General features: G+C 38.5%; 3 protein-coding genes across 3 annotated transcripts; all 3 read left to right on the top strand.

Annotated features, from left to right (window-relative positions):
- Positions 1 to 439: 439 nt before the first annotated feature.
- On the top strand, positions 440 to 1,864 carry LOC148584937 (uncharacterized). The gene is made up of 2 exons (XM_088517599.1): positions 440 to 724; positions 1,088 to 1,864. Exons 1-2 carry the CDS (start codon positions 440 to 442, stop codon positions 1,862 to 1,864), a joined length of 1,062 nt encoding a protein of 353 aa, XP_088373725.1.
- A 2,278-nt stretch (positions 1,865 to 4,142) lies between these two features.
- On the top strand, positions 4,143 to 4,553 carry LOC148584936 (uncharacterized). The gene has a single exon (XM_088517597.1). It carries the CDS (start codon positions 4,143 to 4,145, stop codon positions 4,551 to 4,553), a length of 411 nt encoding a protein of 136 aa, XP_088373723.1.
- Positions 4,554 to 8,842: 4,289 nt separating this feature from the next.
- Positions 8,843 to 22,161, top strand: LOC132188728 (uncharacterized). Its single transcript, XM_059603260.2, has 9 exons — positions 8,843 to 9,143; positions 10,560 to 10,769; positions 11,048 to 11,150; positions 11,491 to 11,570; positions 11,658 to 11,735; positions 12,235 to 12,326; positions 20,907 to 21,018; positions 21,459 to 21,584; positions 21,680 to 22,161. The coding sequence occupies exons 1-9, from the start codon at positions 8,892 to 8,894 to the stop codon at positions 21,794 to 21,796; spliced, it is 1,170 nt and encodes a 389-aa protein (XP_059459243.2). The 5' UTR covers positions 8,843 to 8,891; the 3' UTR covers positions 21,797 to 22,161.
- The last annotated feature ends 1,674 nt before the right edge of the window (positions 22,162 to 23,835 follow it).

Genomic DNA, 23,835 nt, shown 5'->3' with positions numbered 1-23,835 from the left:
ATTTTAATTCTAACGAGGGAGATGCATGTCATGATGAGGTGGCGGGTGAGGGGATTGGTGGACAAGTCAATGCAAGTGGGTCTACTGGGGAGGGTCAAATGGGCTCGAGTGAGGATATGGGCCAAGCTCTAGCAGATGGGCTGCTGGGTCAGGAAGATATACCCATGTCCACCCAGATGGACGTAACATCTTATTCACAATTGGAGATGCCTGACAAAGGAAATAATTTACGTATGTGGAAGCGTAGAGCCCGTGAGAGGCAAACCAGTGATACTGCAGTTGGGGTGGGGCGCAGATTAAAAAAGAAGCGTAAGGGGCAGTCACATGGTGATGAAGAAGGACCCGAACATGTGGGTAAAAGGGGGAGACTGTCAGGTGTGGAAGGGCATGATAACAACCAAGTGACGGCGGTGGCTGAAATTCAGCCCCGCCATCACCAATGAGTCTTTTAAGCTGGAACTGCCGAGGGCTTAGGAACCCTCAGGCAGTTCGAGACCTTTGTCAACTGACAAAGGACAAGCAGCCCACCATTTTGTTTCTTATGGAGACAAAATGTCGGAAGAATAAAATGGAGATGGTTCGGGTGAAATTGGGGTTTGAAGGTTTGTTTGTGGTAGACCCCGTTGGGAGTAGTGGCGGACTTGCTTTGCTATGGAAGGATATTAGTCGGCTGGAAATTCAAAATTACTCTCGGCGACATATCAATGCCATAGTGACGGAAGAGGTATTGGGGTGTTCATGAAAATTGACTGGCTTTTATGGCCATCCGGAGTGGGCCAAACGACATGAATCTTGGGCTTTACTTCGCCATCTGAAATGCTACAATCCGCTGCCATGGCTATGTGTGGGCGATTTCAATGAAATAACGAATCAATCTGAGAAGTCAGGAGAGGTGCTACGGAGGGAAGCTCAAATGGCCTAGTTTAGAGAGGCATTGGAAGACTGTTACTTAAGTGATTTAGGGTTTATGGGCTCTAAATTTACGTGGACAAACAGTCGACAAGATGGCAGGTTTGTTAAAGAACGGTTGGATCGGGCGGTTGCGAATAGTGGATGGAATAATTTGTTTCCGAGAGTGGCAGTGCAGATTTTGGTTGCCCGAACATCAGACCATAAACCTCTTTTTCTCATTTTTTCAGCAAAGGAAGGAGAGTACACACGTGTTAAGCGGGGTACAAAATTTGAAGCTAAGTGGCTCTTAGATGAGGAAGCCACAGATGTGATTAAGGAGTCTTGGTGTGACGATGTAGCTGGTGGAACAAGCATTCAGATGGTGCAACAGAAACTTGAGGCATGTAAAGTTGCTTTGAAGCGGTGGAATAGGCAAAAACATGGCACCTTTGAGAAAGCTATAAAAGAGAAAACGAAGCGACTAGAAATATTGCAGCGGAATGAGACAGCATTGGATGGCCCAGAGATCAAACAGCTTCAACTTAATATTGATTTTCCGTTAGAACAAGAAGACATGAGATGGAAACAAAGAGCCAAGCAAAACTGGTATCGCAATGGTGATAGAAATACCCCCTTCTTTCACGCATGGGCCAACCACCGGAGGAAGATCAATTTCATTCCGAAAATTCAAGATGATGCCGGGCGAGAATGGAACACGCCAGAGGAAATCGAAAAGGCATTTACCGACTTCTATCAAACACTATTCACTACAGGCGGTGTGACCGACTTGAATGAATGTCTGATGGGGCTGGAGGGTTGGGTAACGGAAGAAATGAACTGTCAATTGCTTAAAGCCTTCTCCATGGCGGAAGTAGACGAGGCACTGAAGCAGATGCACCCGTTAAAGTCCCCCGGGCTTGATGGGATGTCTGCATGCTTTTTATCAAAATTCTTGGGCATTGGTGCGGAATGAGGTATGTACGGCAATTTTTGATTTTTTGAATAATGGAGCATTTGATGAGTCTATTAATGCAACGTATATTACTCTGATCCCAAAAGTTAAGTCTCCTTCTAGAATCACTGAATACAGGCCTATCAGTCTCTACAATGTAATATACAAATTAATCGCAAAGGTGTTAGCCAATAGACTGAAAAAAGGTCCTACCCCACATTGTTTCGGCCAATCAAAGTGCGTTTATCCCGGGACGTCTAATAACGGATAATATTTTGGTAGCATTTGAGGCCCTAGATACGATGGATGTGAGAATGAAGGGGAAAAAGGGGTTCATGGCACTCAAACTCGACATGAGCAAGGCTTATGATCGAGTTGAGTGGGATTTCTTGGAGGCCATAATGGTGAAGTTGGGATTTGCAAGAAGCTGGGTAGACAAGGTGATGGTATGTGTTCGTACTGTTTCCTATTCTATTTTGATTAATGGCCAACCGCATGGAAAAATTGTTCCATCAAGGGGAATCAGACAAGGAGATCCGCTGTCTCCCTATTTCTTCATTTTATGTGCGGAAGGGCTTAACACTCTATTGCGGAGGGCCGAACAAGAAGGGAGAATAACAGGTTTGCCCATCGCTAGGGGAGGTACAAAAATCAACCACTTATTTTTTGCGGATGATAGCTTGTTGTTTTGCAGAGCTAGCATACTGGAGTGGGTTAGAATCCAAGAGGCTCTGGAAATTTATGAGCGAGCTTCCGGGCAGAAAATTAATCGGGATAAAACGTCCATTTTCTTTAGCAAAAACACAAAGAGAGAAGCGAAGGAACTCATCTTGTCGGCAGCAGGGCTCCTCTACCACTAGGTATGAGAAATACCTAGGTCTCCCGGCTTTGGTTGGAAGAGCAAAGGTGAGTTCATTTTCCTCTTTGAAAGGCCGAATTTGGGAACGTATGAATGGATGGAAAGAAAAATTTCTTTCACAAGCCGGGAAGGAAGTACTCTTAAAGGCGGTGGTACAGGCGATTCTAACTTACACGATGAGTGTGTTCCAGCTGCCCAAAACACTTTGTCAAGAAATTAGCTCAATGATGTCCAAGTTTTGGTGGGGGCATAAGGGGAATGATGCTCGAATAGCATGGATGAGTTGGAGCAAAATGGGCAGGGCTAAGGAGCGAGGAGGGTTGGGTTTTTCGAGACCTTGAGATGTTTAACATGGCTCTCCTTGGGAAACAAGGGTGGCGGTTGTTACAAAGACTGGATACTTTGGCGGCAAAAATTTTCCGGGAAAAGTATTACTCGAATGGATCGTTTATGGACTCCAATTTAGGTCGGAAGCCGTCGTATGTTTGGCGCAGCATTTGGAATGCGAAACCTCTACTCAAAGAAGGTCTTGTATGGAGAGTAGGGAATGGGGCATCCATAAGGATTTGGGAAGATAAATGGCTCCCAACGACGGTGTCACATTTAGTCCAATCACCGGTGAGAATTCTGCCACCGGAAGCTAAGGTATGTGAGCTACTTGTCTTGGAAACAAATTGGTGGAATACGGCCTTGGTTAATGAAATTTTTGGCGAAGAGGAAGCACGGCTAATTTGTAGCATAGTTGTATGTCCTAGAAGCAGACTGGACCAGCTTGTATGGGCGGCTACTAAGCATGGCGATTACACTGTCTGGAGTGCATATCACCTGGGAAAGGAGAATTGCCTTAGTAAGGAGGGCAGCAGCTCAAATTCTCACCAGCTAGCTGAAATCTGGAAGAGAATCTGGCGGATCAAAGGGGCTCGAGTGGTTAAAACCTTCCTCTGGCAAGCATGTAGCAATATCTTGCCCACTAAGGAGTTGCTGTTCACACGGCATGTTTCCTCTGACCCTCTATGCCTGGTGTGTGGTAGGGAGACCGAAACTGTTGGACATATTCTGTGGAGCTGTTTGTCAGCTAAAGATGTGTGGCTGGAGTGTGACCCTCGGATTCAGAAATGCACAAGTGATGAAACTGAGTTTATCAACATTCTGGAAAAATTGATGGACAGATTGAATGAGGATCAGATGCAACTAGTGGCTACTGTGGCGAGACAAATCTGGTTCAGGAGGAACTCACTTGTGCATGGGGATGATGTGGTGGGTCCGTCGGTTCTGATTCGCAAGGCAAAGGAGCAGGTGGCGGCTTTTAACAATGCTATACAACGAAACATCAGCATGGTCGTGGCTCCCCCCCTCAACTCCAGTACCTCTTGGGTCCCACCTCCAGTGGGATATATCAAGATCAATTGGGACTCTTCGATAAAGCAAAGTTGAAACCAAATGGGGGTCGGAGTGATCGTACGTGACCACACAGGGAAGGTTTTTGCAATACAGTGTGCTACGAAGTGCTCCATTACTCACGCTCCCACGGCTGAGGCGATCGGTGCATGGACTGGGGTAAATTATGCTCGGCGTATGGACTACCAAAATGTAGTTTTTGAGGGGGATGCGTTGGAGATAGTTAGAGCTCTAAACAACGAAGGCGATTGCTGGACAACCTATGGGCAGATTGTGAATGCTGCTAAAGCAGAGATTGTCCAACATACGGGGTGGGTGGTTCAGTATGTTAGCAGATTAGCCAATGGGGTAGCGCACCGTATAGCAAAAGCCGCATTTATGTATGGGGAGGGCAGAGAGTGGAAAGAGGATTTTCCTTTTAATGTGCAGGAGCCAAGTCCTGATAATGTATAATCTGTTTTGGCCCAAAAAATTAAAGCGTATATATTGACAACATATATGTATCTATTTATTTATTTTATTTTTTATAGAAATTGTTTTATTATGATTTATTAATTGGAGCCTTTTTTTTTTTGGGGAAGGAAAATCATTCTTATCTCATTAATAGAGGAATCAAGAGCATTAAAACTTTTACAATCACAGAACATAACGTTCTGAAAGATCCCAGCCGAAGCTAAAAGATCAAGTCGTAACTAAAAGATTACACATCAAAGACGCCAAACATCCGTTAACCTATAACTAATCTTCAGTTAGAATAACAGATCTGCGCTAGGCAGACACGAACTAATGTATAGGTAGCTCTTATTCCTCGACCCTGGGATCAAAAGGACCCTATGCCAACACACATCCTCCTGAACCCGAAAGCCAGGATGTCGTTCACATCCACAACCCCAGGGGTCTGGACCAAAATAACAAGCGAGTAGATCAAGAGAGAGGACATGGCCTTATTACAAGTAGCAAGAAAAACAAGAAAAATACAGGGAAAATCAAAGCAATACAACTAAAAATTTAAAAATATGAGCACACTAGGTGCATGACAGCAGCCGGAAGAAAAGTCGATCGCGTGCTTGTCGGAAACCGATGCGTAGATGGCGTTGGAAGCACATCGCGGTGGGGACGCGTGAAAAGACCCAGCAGAAGACAGCAAACGGCAAAGCTGGAACGGAGGAGATCGGCGGCGCACTCAAAAAATTGGGGGGAAGTTTGAGTGAATCCCCCATGAGCGGCACCCACAAAGTGTGCCCAAACAAACACCTAGCAAGAAAAAATAAACAAGCAAATAAAGAACAACAAGGAAAAGAAAGCGAAATCCAAAAACAAACACAAAATAAAAAAGAAACACAGATCGGGGAAGAGAGGGGGGGAAGGAAAATGGGGAAGGGAGGGGGGAACAGATTAAGGAAAGAGAGGGGGAAAGAGAGGAGGGGGGGGGGGGGGGGGAGGGAGGGGGAGAAACCCCTCTCCCTCAGCTGTGCGGCACTTCCTTAAACAATTGGAGCCTTATTAAATTGGAGGCATTTTCCATGATTAAGAGTCTTAATTAAAGAATATGGACTCTAAGAATGACATGAAATTTTTTTATTAAATATTTTTTAATTGGGGGCCCTAGGTGGCGGCCTAACCCGGCTAAGGGTTGGGCCGACCCTGAGGCTAGACATATAGTATTAATTTATGGATAAAGTTTTCCTTCAAATTGGGTTGGAAAAATTTTCTTCAACGTAATCTATAAAAGTGACATGTGTCCCTTGAACATGTGAGATGCACATAGTTTTTAAATAGCATGGACAAAGTTGAAATAAATTTTATTGAAAACTCATGTGTATATCACATGTTACTAGAAAAAAGTAACACACATCACTTTTATAGATAATGTTAAAATATGGGTGTCAATACGGTTACGATTAGCGGTTATTGGCAATAAACGCTAACCATAACCGTCTTAGTGGTTAGTAGATTTTACTAACTGCAACCGGTTAGCGGTTAGTAAAATAGGTAATCGCCCTCTAACCGCTTTTTCAAAATTGAGCTTTTTTTTTTTTGGCTTTTTGGGCTTTTTTATTACTATAGTATTTTTTATCCTCATTCGTTTTTTTTGTATTTTTAGTGTCTTCTTATGCCCAATTTTAATAAAAAGAGTCCATATTGAAAAATCAAAAATATTTGACCTCAAATTTGCATTTACTTGTATTTTTTTTTTAAAAAATCCTTAAATATTAAGATCGTCTTTATTCTAGAGTATAAATTTCGGAGTATTACAAATTTAATTAGTGAATAATGACTTATATTATTACAAACTTGAATGTTAAACATATATGGAATTTAGGACACAATCCCCAACATAAGGAAAATCAAAATGAAGTTTTTGGATTAAAGGGTAGTTATATGGTCATCCAATGCATGAGCAAAATGGTAGAAATGTCTAATTTAATTGCATGTAAGTTATGTAACTGCCTATGGAAAGTTTCTTGCCTAGATTTGCATTTAATGAGCAATGGTGGCATCCATTGTTTGGTAATTAGAAAATTCTAGAAATTTTAAAGTCTTTTAACCATTTGTGTGAAACATATGAACATGGTACAATTGTATTCATAATTAACGATAATTTTTATTAAAACATATAAAAATATCCCTGTGTGGTAATCATGTAATTATTTTTAAAATAATTATCACATAAGTATGAGGAGTGTTACAAACCACCCCTTGGGATTGTTGGAATGCAACCTGTTTTAGGTTTTTTGTTTTATTTTATTTTTTAATTTTGGGTTTGAAAAAATGTAAAAAGGATTTTTTATTTTTATTTTTATTTTTTATAAAAACACAGCCTAAAATTATTCTTTTGGAATAGCAATTCTTAAGAATAGGTCCATACCAAATAAAATAATAATTGTTTCATTAAACGGGTCTTTAGTGTGCAACTTAACAAAGAAATCATTATTCATAAATTATTCTAATTTAATTGCATTTAACTGCCTGTTGAATGTCTGTTACCTTAGGATTTGCATCGAAGGAAGGATTGATGGTGGCATCCATCGTTCAGTCCTAAGAAAATTCTAAGAATTTTAAAGTCTTTTAACGCCTTGTGTGAAGCATATTAACATGGTGTAATTGTATGCAGAGTGTTATAGACCACCCCTTGGGATGGTCAGCCACCCTCAGGATGCAACACGTTTTACTTTCTTTTTTTGGTTCCTTTTTTTTTTTTTTCTTTTTTTTTTGGGAAAACACAATCTATTCCTCAATTTAAGGTATGAAAATGACTATTCTAAAACTTGGGGTAGAATTGGTACGTGGAATGGTTATTCAATTAAAAAAAAAAAAAAATTTTTATTGAAAATGAAAGAAGATGAAATAGAATAACATTGAAATAACCATTTTTCATGGAATGATTATCCAGTACCAAACATACTCCAAACAAACTAGAAAAGTGTTACACATTCTAAATTTTTTTTCTAAAAGTTGGTTCTCGAATGTTGGGTCATCATCTCATGAGATTTATTATTTTGGAAAATGTATTATCAACTCATGAGATGTGGACACATTATTTGGAAATCAACTTTTTGAAGAAAAAAGTTGATTATGATTGCTACAGTTGAACCCAATAAAGGTAATGGACAAATTACCTTTAGTACCTAGGTTTTAACTTTTTTGTTTTTCTCTACTTAGGTTTCAAATCGTATACAGATTGAACCTGACTTATGGGTAAAAATCAGTTTAATTCATCTGTCATATTCCGTTAGCCCAAATTAAGGGATTTCCACATCTCGTAATATAAAATGCTATGTGTCCTAACAAAATAAAATATATATATTAAAAAAAAACTAAACACTTAAAAAAACAAGGGTGGCCCAGCCACCCCATTTTTGCCAATGGGGGGATGCCGGCCACCCCAATGGCCAAAAGAGAGTGGCCGAAACTACCCTCAAAGGCCTTGGGGGTGGCCGAGCCACCCCCATTGGCCAAAATGGGATAGCCGGGTCACCCTATTTTTTTTTTTAAAAGGGTTTAGTTTTTTTTTTTTTAATATTTTTAAATTTTTTTAGGACATGTGGCATATTTATATTACGACACGTGACAATCCGTTAATTTGGACTAACGGAATGTGATGGAGGTACTAAACTGGTTTTTATCCATAAGTTAGGTATCATTTGTGATACGATTTGAAACTTAAATGAGAAAAAATAAAAAAGTAAAAACTTAAGTACTAAAAAAGTAATTAATTCGAAAAAAAAAATTTGGGATCTTCTAGCATTTCTCAACAAAAAAATTCACTATTCAACAAAAAAAACCTATTTTAAAATTGTAAACCCACACGACCCTAAATACGGGACCAAAAAGAGAGAAAAAAATTACTATTCATAAACTAAACCGGTTACCAAACATATCCCCCCTTGACTTTGGAGTGTGTGCGTGCAAGTCATTTTTAATTCTAAGTATTACCAAACCCGACGCACTAAGGGCATGTTTGCCAAAAGACCGGACCTAAACTCAAAAAATTTATTTCAAAATTAATTATAATATTCATATTTTTTACATCACATCATATAAATCACTTTTTATTACTATTTAAATAAAAAATTATTACAAAATAAATTTTTTTTATTTTTCTATACAAAATATTTTTATTTTTTTCTTGTATCAATCAAATGTGCTAAATTTCCGGTCCAATGTAAATTTTGCCTCCACACGTCCAAATCTCACTTGTCAAACAATTTATGATTAAAAGCTTCTTTTTGCTCCCAATTCTCTTTTTTCCACTGTCACTCTGTCTCTCTCTCTCTCCGACACACACACATGGAAGCCCTTGCGCGCCCTCTGTTCATCCCCAAGTTCTCAGAGACGTACCCGCCTCTCAGTAGCCCGTCGTCTTCGATCAGAGCACCGAATAAGCGAATTGGGTCTCTCAAAATCTGCGATAATCCTCAGTTTCCTGGGCTTCGTGCTCTCGCTCTCGCACGAGAGGTTTCTGGTGATGAAGGTGAAGATAGTAGGCCTTCGGATAATGGGTTTGGCTTTGTTTCTGAAGATAGTTTGTCTTTGTCTCAGGTAATTTATATAATAGCCCTGCGTGAATGACCGACCTATATGGTGTTTGCAGTCTGCGATTTTGGGTTTTCTGATGTGTTGATTTTCGGTTTTGTTGCCGAGGAAAAAATGGTCAGATATAAGTTTGAATATTATTCTTTTGATGTGACAACAATAGGCATTGCCGAGATATTAAGTAGCCATTGAAGTTATATGTAAAATAGGGAGTTACAGTGGACGATTTCATGTATGTTCGACCCCTTCTTTTTCGATGGCCTTTATAAAATAACAAATATTACGAGTGAAAAATAAACGAAAATTAGTGAATTTTTAAAACTTACTACAATTTGCATTTCATTGGATAATAGAGCATGCCCATATATGCATGTATTGCTTATACTACTTCTTTTCCAGGCAGTTGCTGATAGGTATCAGATGATATGTTATACTCTATAGATATTGTATGTATGGCTATCATTTTGGAGCTACTTTTCTTTCTCTGATCAGGCACATACCCCCTTTTAGATATCACCAAGTGATATCGTGGCCTGTGATTCAAGTTTATTAAGATTATATGGACGAGGGAAATGTTGGACTGTCATATGTTAAATATTTCTGGTTCATGTTCATTCATATTATTTCAAAATGCATTTAAACTTCCAGTGTAGGCCAAGGTAGACTGCATATTTTTATTTTTATTTTTTCCCCTTTATGTTCTATTTTAATGTGGACAACAAGTGTAAGTTGCAGCATCAGCTATTTACATTTTTATTTGGGAAAGCATATAGTATATGAAAGTTTAAGTTTGAAATTTAGGCATTCTGAATGGTAGCATGAATTCTTTGTAATTCTTTATCTGCATTGCAACCAAGATCACCTCATATTGCATACTTTATGACTATAACTCATTTCTTTGGAGTATTAACTTATGAAATATTGAGGAATTGCCTTTGATGTTACACTGTATTTCTTTGTACTTACTACTTATGAGCTAATTCTTTTGAACTATTCAGCAGGTATCTGTGTGACTGACCAACAGATATGGTATATTCTCATAGCATGAAGGGATAAATAATACTACAACTTGATTTTATCTTCTTTTTTTTTTTCTTTTTTTTTTAATTTCGAAATTTATATTTTTTCACCAGTTTTACTTTCAAAGACTACAGAAGAAATATACTTTCTTTAAACTTTATTTCCCTTCATTGTATGCTTGTCATTTGTGATTATAGGATATTACTTAGGAAATGTGGGAAGCTTGTTTTTCCATATTTCCCAAAATAGGGTAAAGGATTTTGGAGGATGTCTATCTATGATGAGCTTATAACTCTGCTATGTGTCTACATGATAGTTGAAGCATCTTATTAAACATAAAATTGACTTAGAATGAGATCATATGGGAATTGTAGTTGTAATGATCTTTCTTGGGTTGTGAAGGTTAATTTAGGTCACTCTCAAAGTAGTGGGAAGGAGGCGGATGAGGCACTAAAAGTGGACATGCCTCTTCCAGCCCCAGGTGGAAGTGTAGCAGGAGGGGGAACCCGAGCTGGGCTTTTTAGGACCCCAATTTCTGGTGGAGTGCAGAGTGCAACCTCTGCTCATGGTTTACCTCGACCAGCCTTAGCAGTTCGCAACCTGATGGAGCAGGTAAATGTTGTTATTTTGTCGCAAGATATTATTAGTTCTTGTAATTTGTTTCTTACTCTTTTCAGTGTTTACTTTGGATCAAATGATAGCAGTGACTTCCCCCTGTTATTATTATTTCTAGTAATTTGTCTCTTACTCTTTTCAGTCTCAACTTTGGATCACGTAATAATAGTGACTCCCCCCCCCCCAATATTCTGGTTGTGTTGTTATTTGTCAACATCTGAATGCGTTTTTTTTTTTTTTTTTTTTTTTTTTTTTTTTTTTTTTTGTGATTAAAGGCCAGATTTGCTCATTTGTGCACTGTGATGTCTCGGATGCACCACAGACGAGAAGGGTATCCGTTTGGTTCTTTGGTAGATTTTGCACCTGATTCAATGGGTCGTAAGTCCTTTTTTTTGCTATAAAAGTTAGTCTACGGTTTTGCATCTATTAGTTCAACTTTTTGTCTCCTACAAATGCTTGGCAGGAAAGTATAAAGTGACTCCCTATTTTATGTACTTGTCCATCATAAGGTTCAGCCTGTTTGATTTGAAGTTTCAGAACTGTTTAATGTATGGTCTTTGTTGTATTGGGATAGAAATGGCCTATAATTCTATATATTAGATCATTTAATTTCTTATGGTCCTTGTCTTGGACTGTTGATAGTCATATATTCATTTAATAATGATCATTCATGTGGTGATTGTGTTCATTTGTTTTTTGTGATGTATTTTGTTTACAGATCCATTATTTTCATTTTCACCATTAGCCATCCACACACGGAATTTGTTAGCCGACCCAAGATGCACACTTGTTGTGCAGGTTAGTTAATTCTTCTTTTCTCTCGTTAGTTGTACTTGGGCTAGTTGTTTTCCATTTATGGATTTTATTGACAGTTAGGTTTCGTAGATACCTGGATGGAGTGGCTTGTCAAATGCAAGGGTAACTATTTTTGGTGATGTCTACCCACTTCCAGAGAATCAACAGGTGATTTCTCTAATTGAGACATTAAGAAGGGTGCATTGGGGTATATCTGAAAACAGTTGGAACTTCTTGTTTTTCTTCTTTGGCCATAAGAATGATGTGGAAAACTACGCATGGGACCCATTGTGCATTTTGTCCTTACAGTTATTTTGCATTATAACCTGGCATGCAACTGATTTTTGGAATTTTTAGTTCACATGTTTTACATTTAATTTTTTGCTTTCTAATAGATTTAGTAGATAACATTTCTGTAGTTATTTTTTGTTGCAATATTCGAGGAATATTTTTTTTCTTATGAAGCACAGATATTCCTATCCCACAAGTCTTGTAATGAATAATTGCGAGTTTGAAAAATGAGACATCCCAAAAGTAGTACTTAAGTGATTACAGAATTATACATCTGCCCATTGTTGCAGCAGCTACTGCTGTTCTCAATTTTTTTTTTCCTAGAATGGAAGAAAATGCTGCTTTAGCACTGGACTGATTTTGATTGTGTTGCTAGGAATGGGCTCATAAGCAATACATAGCAAAGCATCAACAAGGGCCTTCTCAACAGTGGGGGAACTTCTACTATTTCAGGATGCAGAACATAAGGTTTGTCTTTAGTATATTGTGGCTTTCTTTATTTTTATTTTTTTCTGTGCACAGTATATTGTGGCTTGATTTATGGATGCACTATATGCTTTTTCTGTAACTAGACAAGGTCTCTTTCTCAGATTCCCTTGTCTGGTGTTTTGTGACTGTAAGTTTTTGAAACCACAGAATTATCTTTGACTATGTAAGTTTAGCTTATGTTTTTTTATTATTTATTATTTTATTTTTTTATATAATAAACCAATTTCATTGAAAGCGTAAGGCGCCTTTAAGTACACAAGAAGTATACAAAATGAACCACATAACTAGAAAGAACAAAATGAACAAGGAAGTCACTATAACTAATCAACAAAGGAGACACAAATACCGATGTCCATAGATACAATGTTTCGTAGAACAAAGATAAAATTTCCTCCAGCGTACTCTCCTTGTCCTCAAAGTTTCTATCACTCATTTTCCCCTATAAGCACCAAAAGAGGCACGTAGCCACATTTTTCCACACCGCGGCACTCCTTGGCTTGCCAGAAGACCACCAACAGTTATACAAATCAACATGTCTAGGCATAACCCAGGACATCCCAAAATGACTAAAAAAGAACTCCAAATGGTAGAAGCCACATCACAGTGAAGAAGAAGGTGGTCTACATACTCCCCATTCCTCTTGCACATGTAAGATCTGTCCATCACGATGACGTGCCTTCTCCTAAGATTATCGAAGGTGAGGATCCTGCCTAGAGCAGCTGACCACGCAAAAAAGGTCACCCTCAGAGGAGCATGAGTCCCCCAAAAACTCTTCTAGGGGAAGCAACTATCTTCAGAAGAAGGCAGAGAGCAATAGAAAGATTTGACCTTGAACAATCCTCTTTTGGAAGAAGTTCACCAGAGCTAATCTTCACATCCTCTTCTAACTTTAACTGAATACAACACCTAGAGAAAAGAAGCAAAGACATCTACCTCCCAATCATGTGCTGCTTTAGCAAAACTCACATTCTACTGGTGGAGCCGCCCAAAAACTCCAAATTAGCCACAAGAGAGGCATCCTTCACACAAGCGAGACCATATAAAACTGATAAAAGCTACCTTTAGAGCCACTTCTCCACACTATTGGTCATGCCAAAACCTGATATTGGAACCCCACCTCAAAGGCTCCTGCAAGCTCAAGAGAACACCGCCCTCCTCATAAACTGCCATATTTAGAGTCCACTGCTACTGTCCACCATGTCTCTCTCTCAAGCCCATAGCGCCATAAGCATTTACCTAAGAGAGTGCGATTAAACACCATCAAATTCATGATACCCAGCCTTCCCTCAAAGATCGGTGAACAAACCTTGGACCTTTACCAGGTGATGTTTGAACTCTTCACCTAACGCACCTCACAAAAAATCACATTGGATCTTCTCAATGCGGTTAGCAACACTCGATGGAAGAGGGAAGAGAGACATGTAATTCATGGGCAGATTAGGAGGGTACTCTTGATGAGGGTAGCCCTACCACCTTTGGACAAATACATCATTTTTAAACTCGCCAACCGACATTCGAGCTTGTCAATAATGTCGTCCTAGATATGCTTAGCCTTGTAGGAGGCCCCTAACGTTAAACCAAGATACCTGACCAGCAGAGTGGAAACCCCACGCCCTAGAATACGGGCCAACCTTCCCACTTATGTAACACTCCCCTTTGGAACCAATTCTGACAGGCCAAATTTACCTTTAAGCCCAACTCAGCTTCAAAGCACAGGAATGAGCTCCACAAATGACTCAAATGAATAGGAAAAGCATCACAAAATATCAAAGTATCATCAGCAAATAGAAGATGGGAGAAAGCAGCATTGCCCACTGAGAAACCATCCAACGCTCCCCACTAATCACAGTAGATAACAGTCTACCTAGAGCCTCCATCATAGAAACAAACTGTAGGGGGGATAAGGGCTCTCCTTGTCTCAACCCACGGGAGCTACTAAAGAAGCTTGTAGGAGTACCGCTCACCAAGACCGAGAAGCACACTGAGGAAATACAATGGCTATCCACGAGCATCATTTTTCTCCAAAGCCACACCGCCTCTGCATATACAACAGAAAATCCCAATTCACATGAATCTGCCTACCTCTTATGAAGACACCCTGAGACTTGGAGATGATCTTCTCCATTACCAACCTAAGCATGTTAGCTAAGATCTTAGCAATAATGTTGTATATATCCCTCACAAGACTAATTGGTCAGAAGTCCTTGAGGTCAATAGCACCTGGAAGCTTTGGAATGAGTGTAATAAACGAAGCATTGAGGCTCTTCTCAAACTTACCTCTAGCATGAAAGTCATTAAAAACCTTCATGATATCCACATTCAGCACATCCCAACAAGCTTTTTTTTTTTTGATAAGTACATCCCAACAAGCTTGAAAGAACGCTATAGAGAAATCGTAAGGGCTTGGTGCCTTGTCACCAACCATAGTCTAGCTTATGTTATAACATTCTATACACAGACAAACCACCATGTTGGCATGGGGAACTTGTCATTGATAAAGGCCTCTTAGAGCTTTCCACTTGGGGCCCCCAGCAGCGGTTAAATCTTAATATTTTTCAGGCTATTAGGGATGATGGATTGAAGGCAATGGAGAGGAAATTTCTTCTAAGAAGATGAACAAGATGAAGTGACAATGAAACTATGTGCAAGTCAAAATAGTGTATTTATAGAGGGTTTCTGACCATTCCAAAGGGAAATTATTTTTAGATGAAATATTCCAGCTTAGAAGCTCCTTGTATGGTGTAAGAAATTAGCCTCTAGGTATGCTTTTTTAGGAGAGCTAGTTTTGTTGCAAGGAGACCAAGTTAGTCAGAGTCTTTATATTTAGCTCCCCTGGGTCTAAGAAGAGTGATTATATATAATTCATTACAACCACTTCAATCTAAAGGAATGAATGAAAATGGAAGCAATACTATTGGTGATGTCTCGTCATATATTTTTGCGTGTGTCGCACACACACATACATGACTATATCATTAACGAAAAGAAAAAAGAGGAAGGATCAAGCAGAGTACACAAGACAAAAGATATAGAATTTATAAAGTCCAAGGGTTCCTCTGGTATTGGTACTACTAGGTTTGTCGTGGGTGTTTTGGGAGATTGCAGTTGACAATGTCCTAGGGTGGTTGATGCAATGGTTCCCTGGCCCTCGAAGACTGCTAGTGTATTGAAGGCATTGTGTGCAGGTTTTTCTTTGTTGAATTGAAATCTTTTGAGTTTGTTATCAACTTAGGGGGTAAATCACTCTGTATACGAATTGTCGAGTGTGGAAAGGACTATCTCCGGTCGGTTCCTTTGGGAAGAGGAGTTTTTTTTTGGCTATTGTCGACGGTGGATGAGGTTGTTTGGCTGGATAACAGTTTGGGGTTTATTCAAAATGTTAGAGACTCACAAAGAGCGTTCCTTTGCCTAAGATGCTTCAATTCCTATGGTACATGTTTTGCTATTGAGTTATGTGGTGGCGTGCGACGCTGTCATTTTCCTCCTTGAAGGTAAGCAAAAGTGGGGTTGGAGTGGCTTTGTAGAGGTGTTGCGTTTTCTGTTGTTGCCATTCATCTCCATGAACCATGCATCTCAGGCCGCTGCTCTCCCACTGCCGGCTCAGCTCTGTGCAACTGTTTGTCAATTGTTCGTTCAGGTAGTCTCTGAAGAAAGAGTTTTGACCATTTCAAAATCATACAGTGGCGCTCAAGGAACCTATGCTCCATTGTGCTCGTCTCCCTCTCTCCCCCTACGGTAGTGTAGTACTCCAGGATAGCCCGTGGTATTGTAGCAAAATCGTATTGAGCTGACGTGGTTGTCCTTCCTAACGAACATAAAGGGACAAAATGAGCCACTCTTGTGTTGATTAAGCCAGTATCTTGGGTCTTTTCTTGATAGCAAAGAAGGTGCTCTCTGTTTGGCTTCTATGGCCTTTGTCTTCTCAAACCCCTAAATGAGTCAGGTGGTGATTTCAGACTGGGTTTAAACGACCCTTTAGTCTAGAAAAATTCTTGTGGGTTTCTTATGAAGGTTTTGTGCAGGAGGTTTCAAAGTTATTTTCCACTATTGAATCTAGTGGCAAAGACCACTTCGTTCCTTTGAGACCTCTCAAAAAGAATCAAGGAGCAGGGTAAAAAGGGTAAGAGAACTCATCAACTTTTCAAGCTCAGTGAACTGTGACTCTAATAGAAACCTGCCGAAAACCTGTCCTCTTCGGTTCCATGGTGAGGCTTCCACCCCACTATGAATTTAAAAATAATTTGCTGGAATGTTAAGAGGTCTTAACAATGCAGAGAAAAGACTCAGTATCAGCAATTTTTTGAAAATTTGGAAGCATGATGTATTGTGTCTTCAAGAAACGAAGATGGAGAGAATTATAGTTGGAATTGTTCAGAGCTTGTGGGGTGGCTCTACCAGCCTCCTGAGCCTTTGGTGGTATCCTATTAGTGTGGGATAAACGTGTTGTGTAGTGCATAGAAGATGCGGTGGGCACTTTCTCTATATCCTGCACTTTCTTACCAGTTCTCTTATCAATTGGAATCCAAGCTTCATTAGGGCTACCCAAGATTGGAGCTGGAATATATGGACTCAATTCTCAGCCTATTATACTAATCAAAAACTCATCTGAGGGAAGTGGATAGGCAGAATGTTGGGACACCAGCTAGCAGCCATGGCTTCCCAATGAAGAGCTACTATAAAATATTACAGTCAGGTGAGCATTGTTCACTCCCCTGTAAAAGTATTTTGAAGGTTAAGGCCCCTCCTTGTGTTGCTTCCTTCTTATGGATAGCAGCAAAGGGTAGAATCGTCACAGTTGATAAACCTCAGAAGATGTGGAGACTTAATCATCTTCTCATCCACTGCGAGTATACTATTGATCTTTGACACTTGGCTCTTAACATATTTGGGGTTTCTTGGGTGATGCCTTGTAACATCTGAGAGCTACTTCATTGCTGGAAATTCCAAGGGTGGGGACATTCTAAAGAGGCAATCTAGAAAGTTATTCCTGCTTTCTTAATGTAAAGCATTAGAGAGAAAGAAATCGGTGCCACTTTGAGGAATGTGAATCCAATGTGCTTTTTAAAAAATCATCTCTCATGAGATCTCTTTTGGATTGTTGTACACGTTCTTAATTTTTCTTTAGTGGATTTGGTAGATCTGATTAGTTTTTTAGATTGTAGAAGCCTATAGGGTGTTTGGCTCTCTTGTATATTGAGGGCTTTGCCCATTTCTTTCAATAAAATTATTATTCATAAAAAAAAAAAAAAAAATCAAGTCGAAGAAAAGATGAATGTCTTTTCCACAGCAGACGTCCAGTGAGACAAGGGTCTCAGAAGTTAAAAGTTTCAGCAAATCAAGAAACAGCTCTCCCCTTGGAAAGTCCACTGACTTCTTTCACTCCATATAGTCCACATAAGAACAATGGAACCATGTTATGAGCCATATTGCTTGTATGCCGTCCAAGCCTTCCTCTCTAACAATGAAAAAAATCAATCACTTTCAAAGATTTACTCCAAACAAGAAGAGTGCTTGACCACAACTCCCTTGTCATAAAACAGTGTAATGTCTCCCCACTCGGCTTATAGCCCCAATTCACTATGATTTGGTATATGTTAATCAGGTTGCTACAGAATGGTCTAATTGCCTACATCTGCACCAACTTATGGCTATTGTCTTCTTTTCACTCACAACTTTGTGGCTGTTTTATGGAAGAAAATTTTGCATTTTCTTTACTTTTTACAAAGCTTAAAATTGATCTCAAGGCTTAGGACGACTCTAGCATTACTCTCTATTGGAATTCGAGTTTTACAAGGGCAATCCAGTATTTGGAGCTGGAATCTCTAGAATGTTGTGGAACCCCCCATCTAGTAATCACGGCTTTGAAGGCAATCCAGTATTTGGAGCTGGAATCTCTAGAATGTTGTGGAACCCCCCATCTAGTAATCACGGCTTTGAAGTGAAGAGCTATTATAAAACTTTATAGGCTGGAGCGCCTGGTCATTTTCCTTGGAAAAGCGTTTGCAAGGTTAAGGCCCCGCTCCATGATGCAACACAGAAAGCATGGATAGAAGAAAAGAAGTTTCTATATCTTCTTTTCTATAAAAACATAAGCTACAAATAACTTAGAAACCAGAAACCCAGAAAATTTCACTAATTCTCAAAGTTGTTGTTCTCATTACATCCAGTCCTCTTTTATACCAGAGATTGCATAGCTGCAAAAAGAAATAAATAAATACTAGAATCAATCTAAACTTGTGCATTCTCCCAACTATGGAAGCCTGACCATTCTAAAAATGGGAAATCTCTAAAGAAGGCAATTCAAATTAAACTTGATAATTTCCTAGAACACAGGAATAAACAGTAATTTTGACTAAAATTGGGAATGATAATCTGTTGGGGTCTTGAAATTATGTGCAAATTCTTTCCTTTTGTACTTCAATTGTCTAAGATCGAATAGAAATCTGCTCAAATGGCGCTGCTCTAATATTATTTTTGTTATTTTCCTTATTTTGCTTGCACCCAAAATAGGGGAGGTTTGGTTTCCTACATCACTCCGCATAGCTTTCTTTACATGGATGACAACTTTGGGTAAAATCCTAACAGTTGATAATTTTGGAAGGCAAGTTTTTTCTCTTGTCAATTGGTGTTGCCTATGCTAAATGAATGAGGAGGCCATGAATCACCTCCTCATCCGCTATGGGTACACCAATATCTCTCTCACTTGATTCTCAACTTATTCAGTGTTTCATGGACTATGCTTAGCAACATCCTACAACTACTACATTGTTGGAAGTCTCAAGGGCGGCAGCATTCCAAAGAGGCTATATGGGAAGTTATTCATGCGTTTTTAATGTGGTGCATTTGGAGATAAAGAATTTGGCGCCTCTTTGATGATGGAAGACCTTCTTGCTTTGTTTAAAATCCTCTTTTTTAAGATCTTTCTTAGATTGGGCTGTAGTCTATGTTTCTACTTTCTCCTCTTTCAATTTTTTAGACTCTGATAACTTTTTTAGATTTTAGACGCCTTTAGTGTGGTTGTGACGTAGACCAGACTTCATAAAGAGGGACGGGACACTCCCAAGAAGTCGCCATAGTAATTCCCGAGACATGAAGCTGACTTCTCGAGAGCTTCGTCTGCAGCCGTCCAGACGAGATGACTGAAGTGACTTCCCGAGAGCTTCGTCTACAACCTTGTCTACAGCTGTCTAGACGAGATTAGTCATAGAAGTCTAAACCGACTTATTTTCTATTTACTACTAGGGTTAGGAGTTTGGGGGCTATAAATACATGCTTATAACCCGAGAACGTAGCTTTTGATTATATTTGAGTTTTTATCAATAAAAAGTCTCAGAGTTAAGTTTCTTTATTATTTTTCTTCAAACCCTAGATAAACTCTAGCGTTTTGAGAAGATTTCTTAGATCTTTGATAGACTTAAGATCTAAGTTATATTTATCCCTTCTTCTTCTTGTTCTACTTTGCATCCCACGATGTCGTGCTGCATCAGGTTGTTTCTCTTGTATACTTTTGTGTACAAGGCTTTGCCTTTTTCTTTTCAATAAATTTATTGCCTATGCAAAAAGAATGAGACCTTGAATCACCTCCTCATCCGCTGTGAGTATACCAATGAGCTTTGGCACTTGGTTCTCAACTTATTCGGACTTTCATGGACTATGCCTTGCAACATTCTAGAGCAGCTACATTGTTGGAAGTCTCCAAGGCGGGGAGCATTCCCAAGAGGGTATATGGAAAGCTATTCCCATGTTACTAAAGTGGTGCATTTAGAGATAAAGGATTCGGCGCCTCATTGAGGAATGCGAGACACGTTGCTTTGTTTAAAACACTCCTTTTTTGAGATTTTGGGCTGCAGTTTGTTTCTACTTTCTCCTCGTCGAATTTTTTAGACCTTGTTAACTTTATAGATTTTAGACGCCTTTTGGTTTGGTTGTCTCTCTTGTATATTTCTCGTGTAGGATTATGCATTTTTCTTTTCAATAAATTATTATTCAAAGAAAAAAAAAAGTTATGGCTAATCTAATATAAGAAGAGTACTTATTCGAGCAGATGAAAACAGGAACGTTTGAAGAATTCTTCTTCAAGAGTTCAATAAGGATAGAGACACCCTGGAATCCAGGATTTAATCTTGCCAAATATATCAGTCGTTCAGGATTTTAGCTGTGACCTACAACTGGGAGGATTTTTTTGTCTCTCTGTCCCTATTTTGAAGGTAATCTTTTACAAATGTACAATACCGCTGTCATACATGTAAGGCATTGATGGAGGGGTAGGTTCAAGTAAATTATCTTTGCCCGAATTATGCCACTTCCTTTGGTAAGGCCTGGGTGGAGGGTGTGCTCATAGGTTCAATGCCTAATGGGTGTCTGTCTAACTTATTTAATAAAATAAAAAAATAAAACATTAATGGTGGGGTGGATTTAAAGATCAGTGACCTGTGCTCTAAGTTTTATTTTCTCTATGGCACTTGCTTGTGATTGTTTTTTATGAAAATTTTCAATTGAATTTGTAGCACTAAATGCCTGAGCAAGGGGAACTTATAAATATTTACTTCTTGCTCCCAGTGATATATACTTCATTGGAGGCTTTGGCACTGTTGCTTGGGTAGATGTCAATGAATATGAGGCCCTTCAGCCTGACAAGATTGCAGTTGATGGGGGCGAGCAAAACCTAAAGGTAAACTTTTTTGAGTTCTTGCAAACTACCCAAAGAAAAAAAGAAGGGGATGAGTTGCTGTCTATTTTTTTGTCATATATTGATGTAGACGTCTATCTTTTCCCCCTTATATTCTATATGTTAATTTGTTGTTAGTAATGTTGTTATCCTTTTATTTTTCTTGCTTATCACTACTGCAAAGATGTCATTCTTCCTCTCAACAGTGAAATGTTGTGTATTTTTTAATATGCCCGGGATGGATCTTGCTCCTTTTTGAGTACATTGAGTTTCTCCTGATTACATTTATGCTCTCTATACTGATCATCAGCGTGTATGGGATCCCGATCTTCAATCAGATATTTGGTTCACCTTGTAGATTTTGCTTGATGCTTTATCAGCAAATGTAATTCAATATTTGATGTGTTTTTTGGCTCTTAATTGGTTTTAGTTTGCTCGTTTAGGAACTGAATGCAATCTTCTCAAAGCCCCTGAAAGAGCTTTTGTCCACCGAAACTGAGGTAGATGATGCTGCTCTCATATCAATAGACAGCAAAGGAACTGATATTCGGGTCCGTCAAGGCGCGCAGGTACACCTTTAAAGCAACAACCTTTCCAAGATTTACCAATTTTTTTTTTTTCTGCTTTAACTCTAGACATGTTTGTTTGCTTTATTTATTTCCAGTTCAACATACAGAGGATATCATTTGAAGAAGGGCATGCTGTTGAAACATTAGAGGAAGCCAAGGAGGCTCTTTGGAAACTAATAAACAGAGGCCGAGTATGCAATTTGCAGAAATAAAAGTTGGATTGTATTTAGCGCATCCAAGTTCTTCCCTATGAGAGATGAGATGAGTCAAGATGATTGAGAATGAGTCTCACATTTGAGAAATCATCAATTCTACTATTTTCTTTTTGGATTTACAATCTGACTTAGTAAAACTTGTAGGCCTTGTGAGATTTTGGTCTATGTGGAACGTTATTTATACTAGAGAATTCATAGAATTTTGGGTTGAAGTATATGTTCAAATTTCTCTTTTAGGACAAGCTGGACATGCCTTGAGCATTTTGTAAGAAAATAACTGAAGACTATATATATAATAATAATAATAATATATGGGAAAGCCACATGGAATTTCTAGCTGGCCTGAAATTTTTGCTGCAATACATACCCAAGTGTAGCTTTGCTTCAATCTCTCATTCTACTGGAAGGAAGGTATGGGATATGAAACAGGCTGTGAGAGACGTTCAATTCCAACAATTGAAATTTGATTGTCATCTGTCAGTGTGATGTGGTGTGGAGTTTTGAGGGATGGGATTGAAACTTTCATTAGGAAAATGGGGGACCAACAAGTGTTTTGTTTTAACTTTCTTCTTCCAGAATACAATTTCTTCCGTTTTATGGAAAATAACTATTTTCTTAGAACCTTGTTTTTTTTTTAATTAAAAAATTTTAAAAAATAATAATCAAGTGGGAGAGAAGGCCTATATTTCAAGGGACTTTTCAGACTTACAAATAGAGGGGCACCTTATACCTAAAGTCAGCTCATTTCGATCCTTAGTTTACACCATGTTTCTTTGCCTTTTTTTTACTGACTTAAGCAGCAGAGGTGGTCCTCGTTAGTCCCCCAATGAGCCTCTTTGACTCTCATTGTCTTTCTTGCAACACTCTTGGGCTGAATATTGGTGTGTGGTCATTGTATCAACAATTGGCATTGTCTATGGGAATCATCATTGCAGTCCCTCTAGACAAAGAAGGCCAACGGGATTGGCTAGTGAATGTTGTGATGGTAAAGAAGGCCAACATAAAATAGCGTACGTGCGTTGATTTCACAGATCTCAACAGGACAAGTCCTAATGATAGTTTATGTAATGACTCACCTTTAAATAACAAGGCATAAGTTAAAATATCTAATTTCACACGACATCACTACATTAGAGATAATAAATCTCGTAGCAGAATATTTTTTTCTTTTCAAAAAGTAATGCTTACATAACACTTCAAAACTTCTACAGCTGGGGAGGGGGAGAAATTTTGAATATGGATCCTGAATAGTTTATGTAATGCATATGGATCCTAAATGTTATGGTTCTCTTTTTCAATGCCTGCATAATCATCAATGTGATTGTGGAATTACAACTACATGGATGGATGGGTGGAATCAACATTGTTAGAATATATTGTGAGATTTAATTTTATATTATGGGATTTGATTTCATCATTGATTGTAATAAAATCAAATCAGATTCCAATGCATTCAAATCTGATTTGATTTGATATTGCTACCATTTTATATTCTCTTCGCCCCAATATAAATAGGGATCATTTGTATTGTAAATTCATCAAGTCAATAAGAGCAAAATGTAATTCTTAGAGCTTTATTCTATGGACGTAGGTCATAGACCGAACCACATAAAATTATTTATCTCTATTTTATTATTCCACCGTTTTCCTTTAATTACCATAGCCTTATGTTTTCTTTCGGCTAACACTAGTTTTCAACCATGTGGCTCGCAATTTTAATTTTGTTGTGTCAATGTCACAATTGTTAGCATGATAGTGTACCTCCTTTATTTTCTGTTCTTGATTTCCATTTTCATTTGGGATTTATAATTTTGATTTTATGTTTATTAAATATAATATTTTATTTATATTATAGGATTTGATTTAAGTATTGGTCATAATAAATTCAAATCATATTCGAATGCATTCAAATCTGATTTGATTTGATCTTTCATACTATTTTGTATTCTCTCTATCTCACTATAAATAAATAATGACCATTTGTGTTGTAAATCTATCAAAGTGTTTTAATTAATTGAAAGAGATTTGAGAATTAT

Source organism: Corylus avellana, chromosome 6 (genome assembly GCF_965113065.1).
Source record: "Corylus avellana chromosome 6, dhCorAvel1.hap1.2, whole genome shotgun sequence".
Taxonomy (NCBI): domain Eukaryota; kingdom Viridiplantae; phylum Streptophyta; class Magnoliopsida; order Fagales; family Betulaceae; genus Corylus; species Corylus avellana.
The sequence above is the reverse complement of the archived record's forward strand: the minus strand, read 5'-3'. Positions and strand labels throughout refer to the sequence as shown.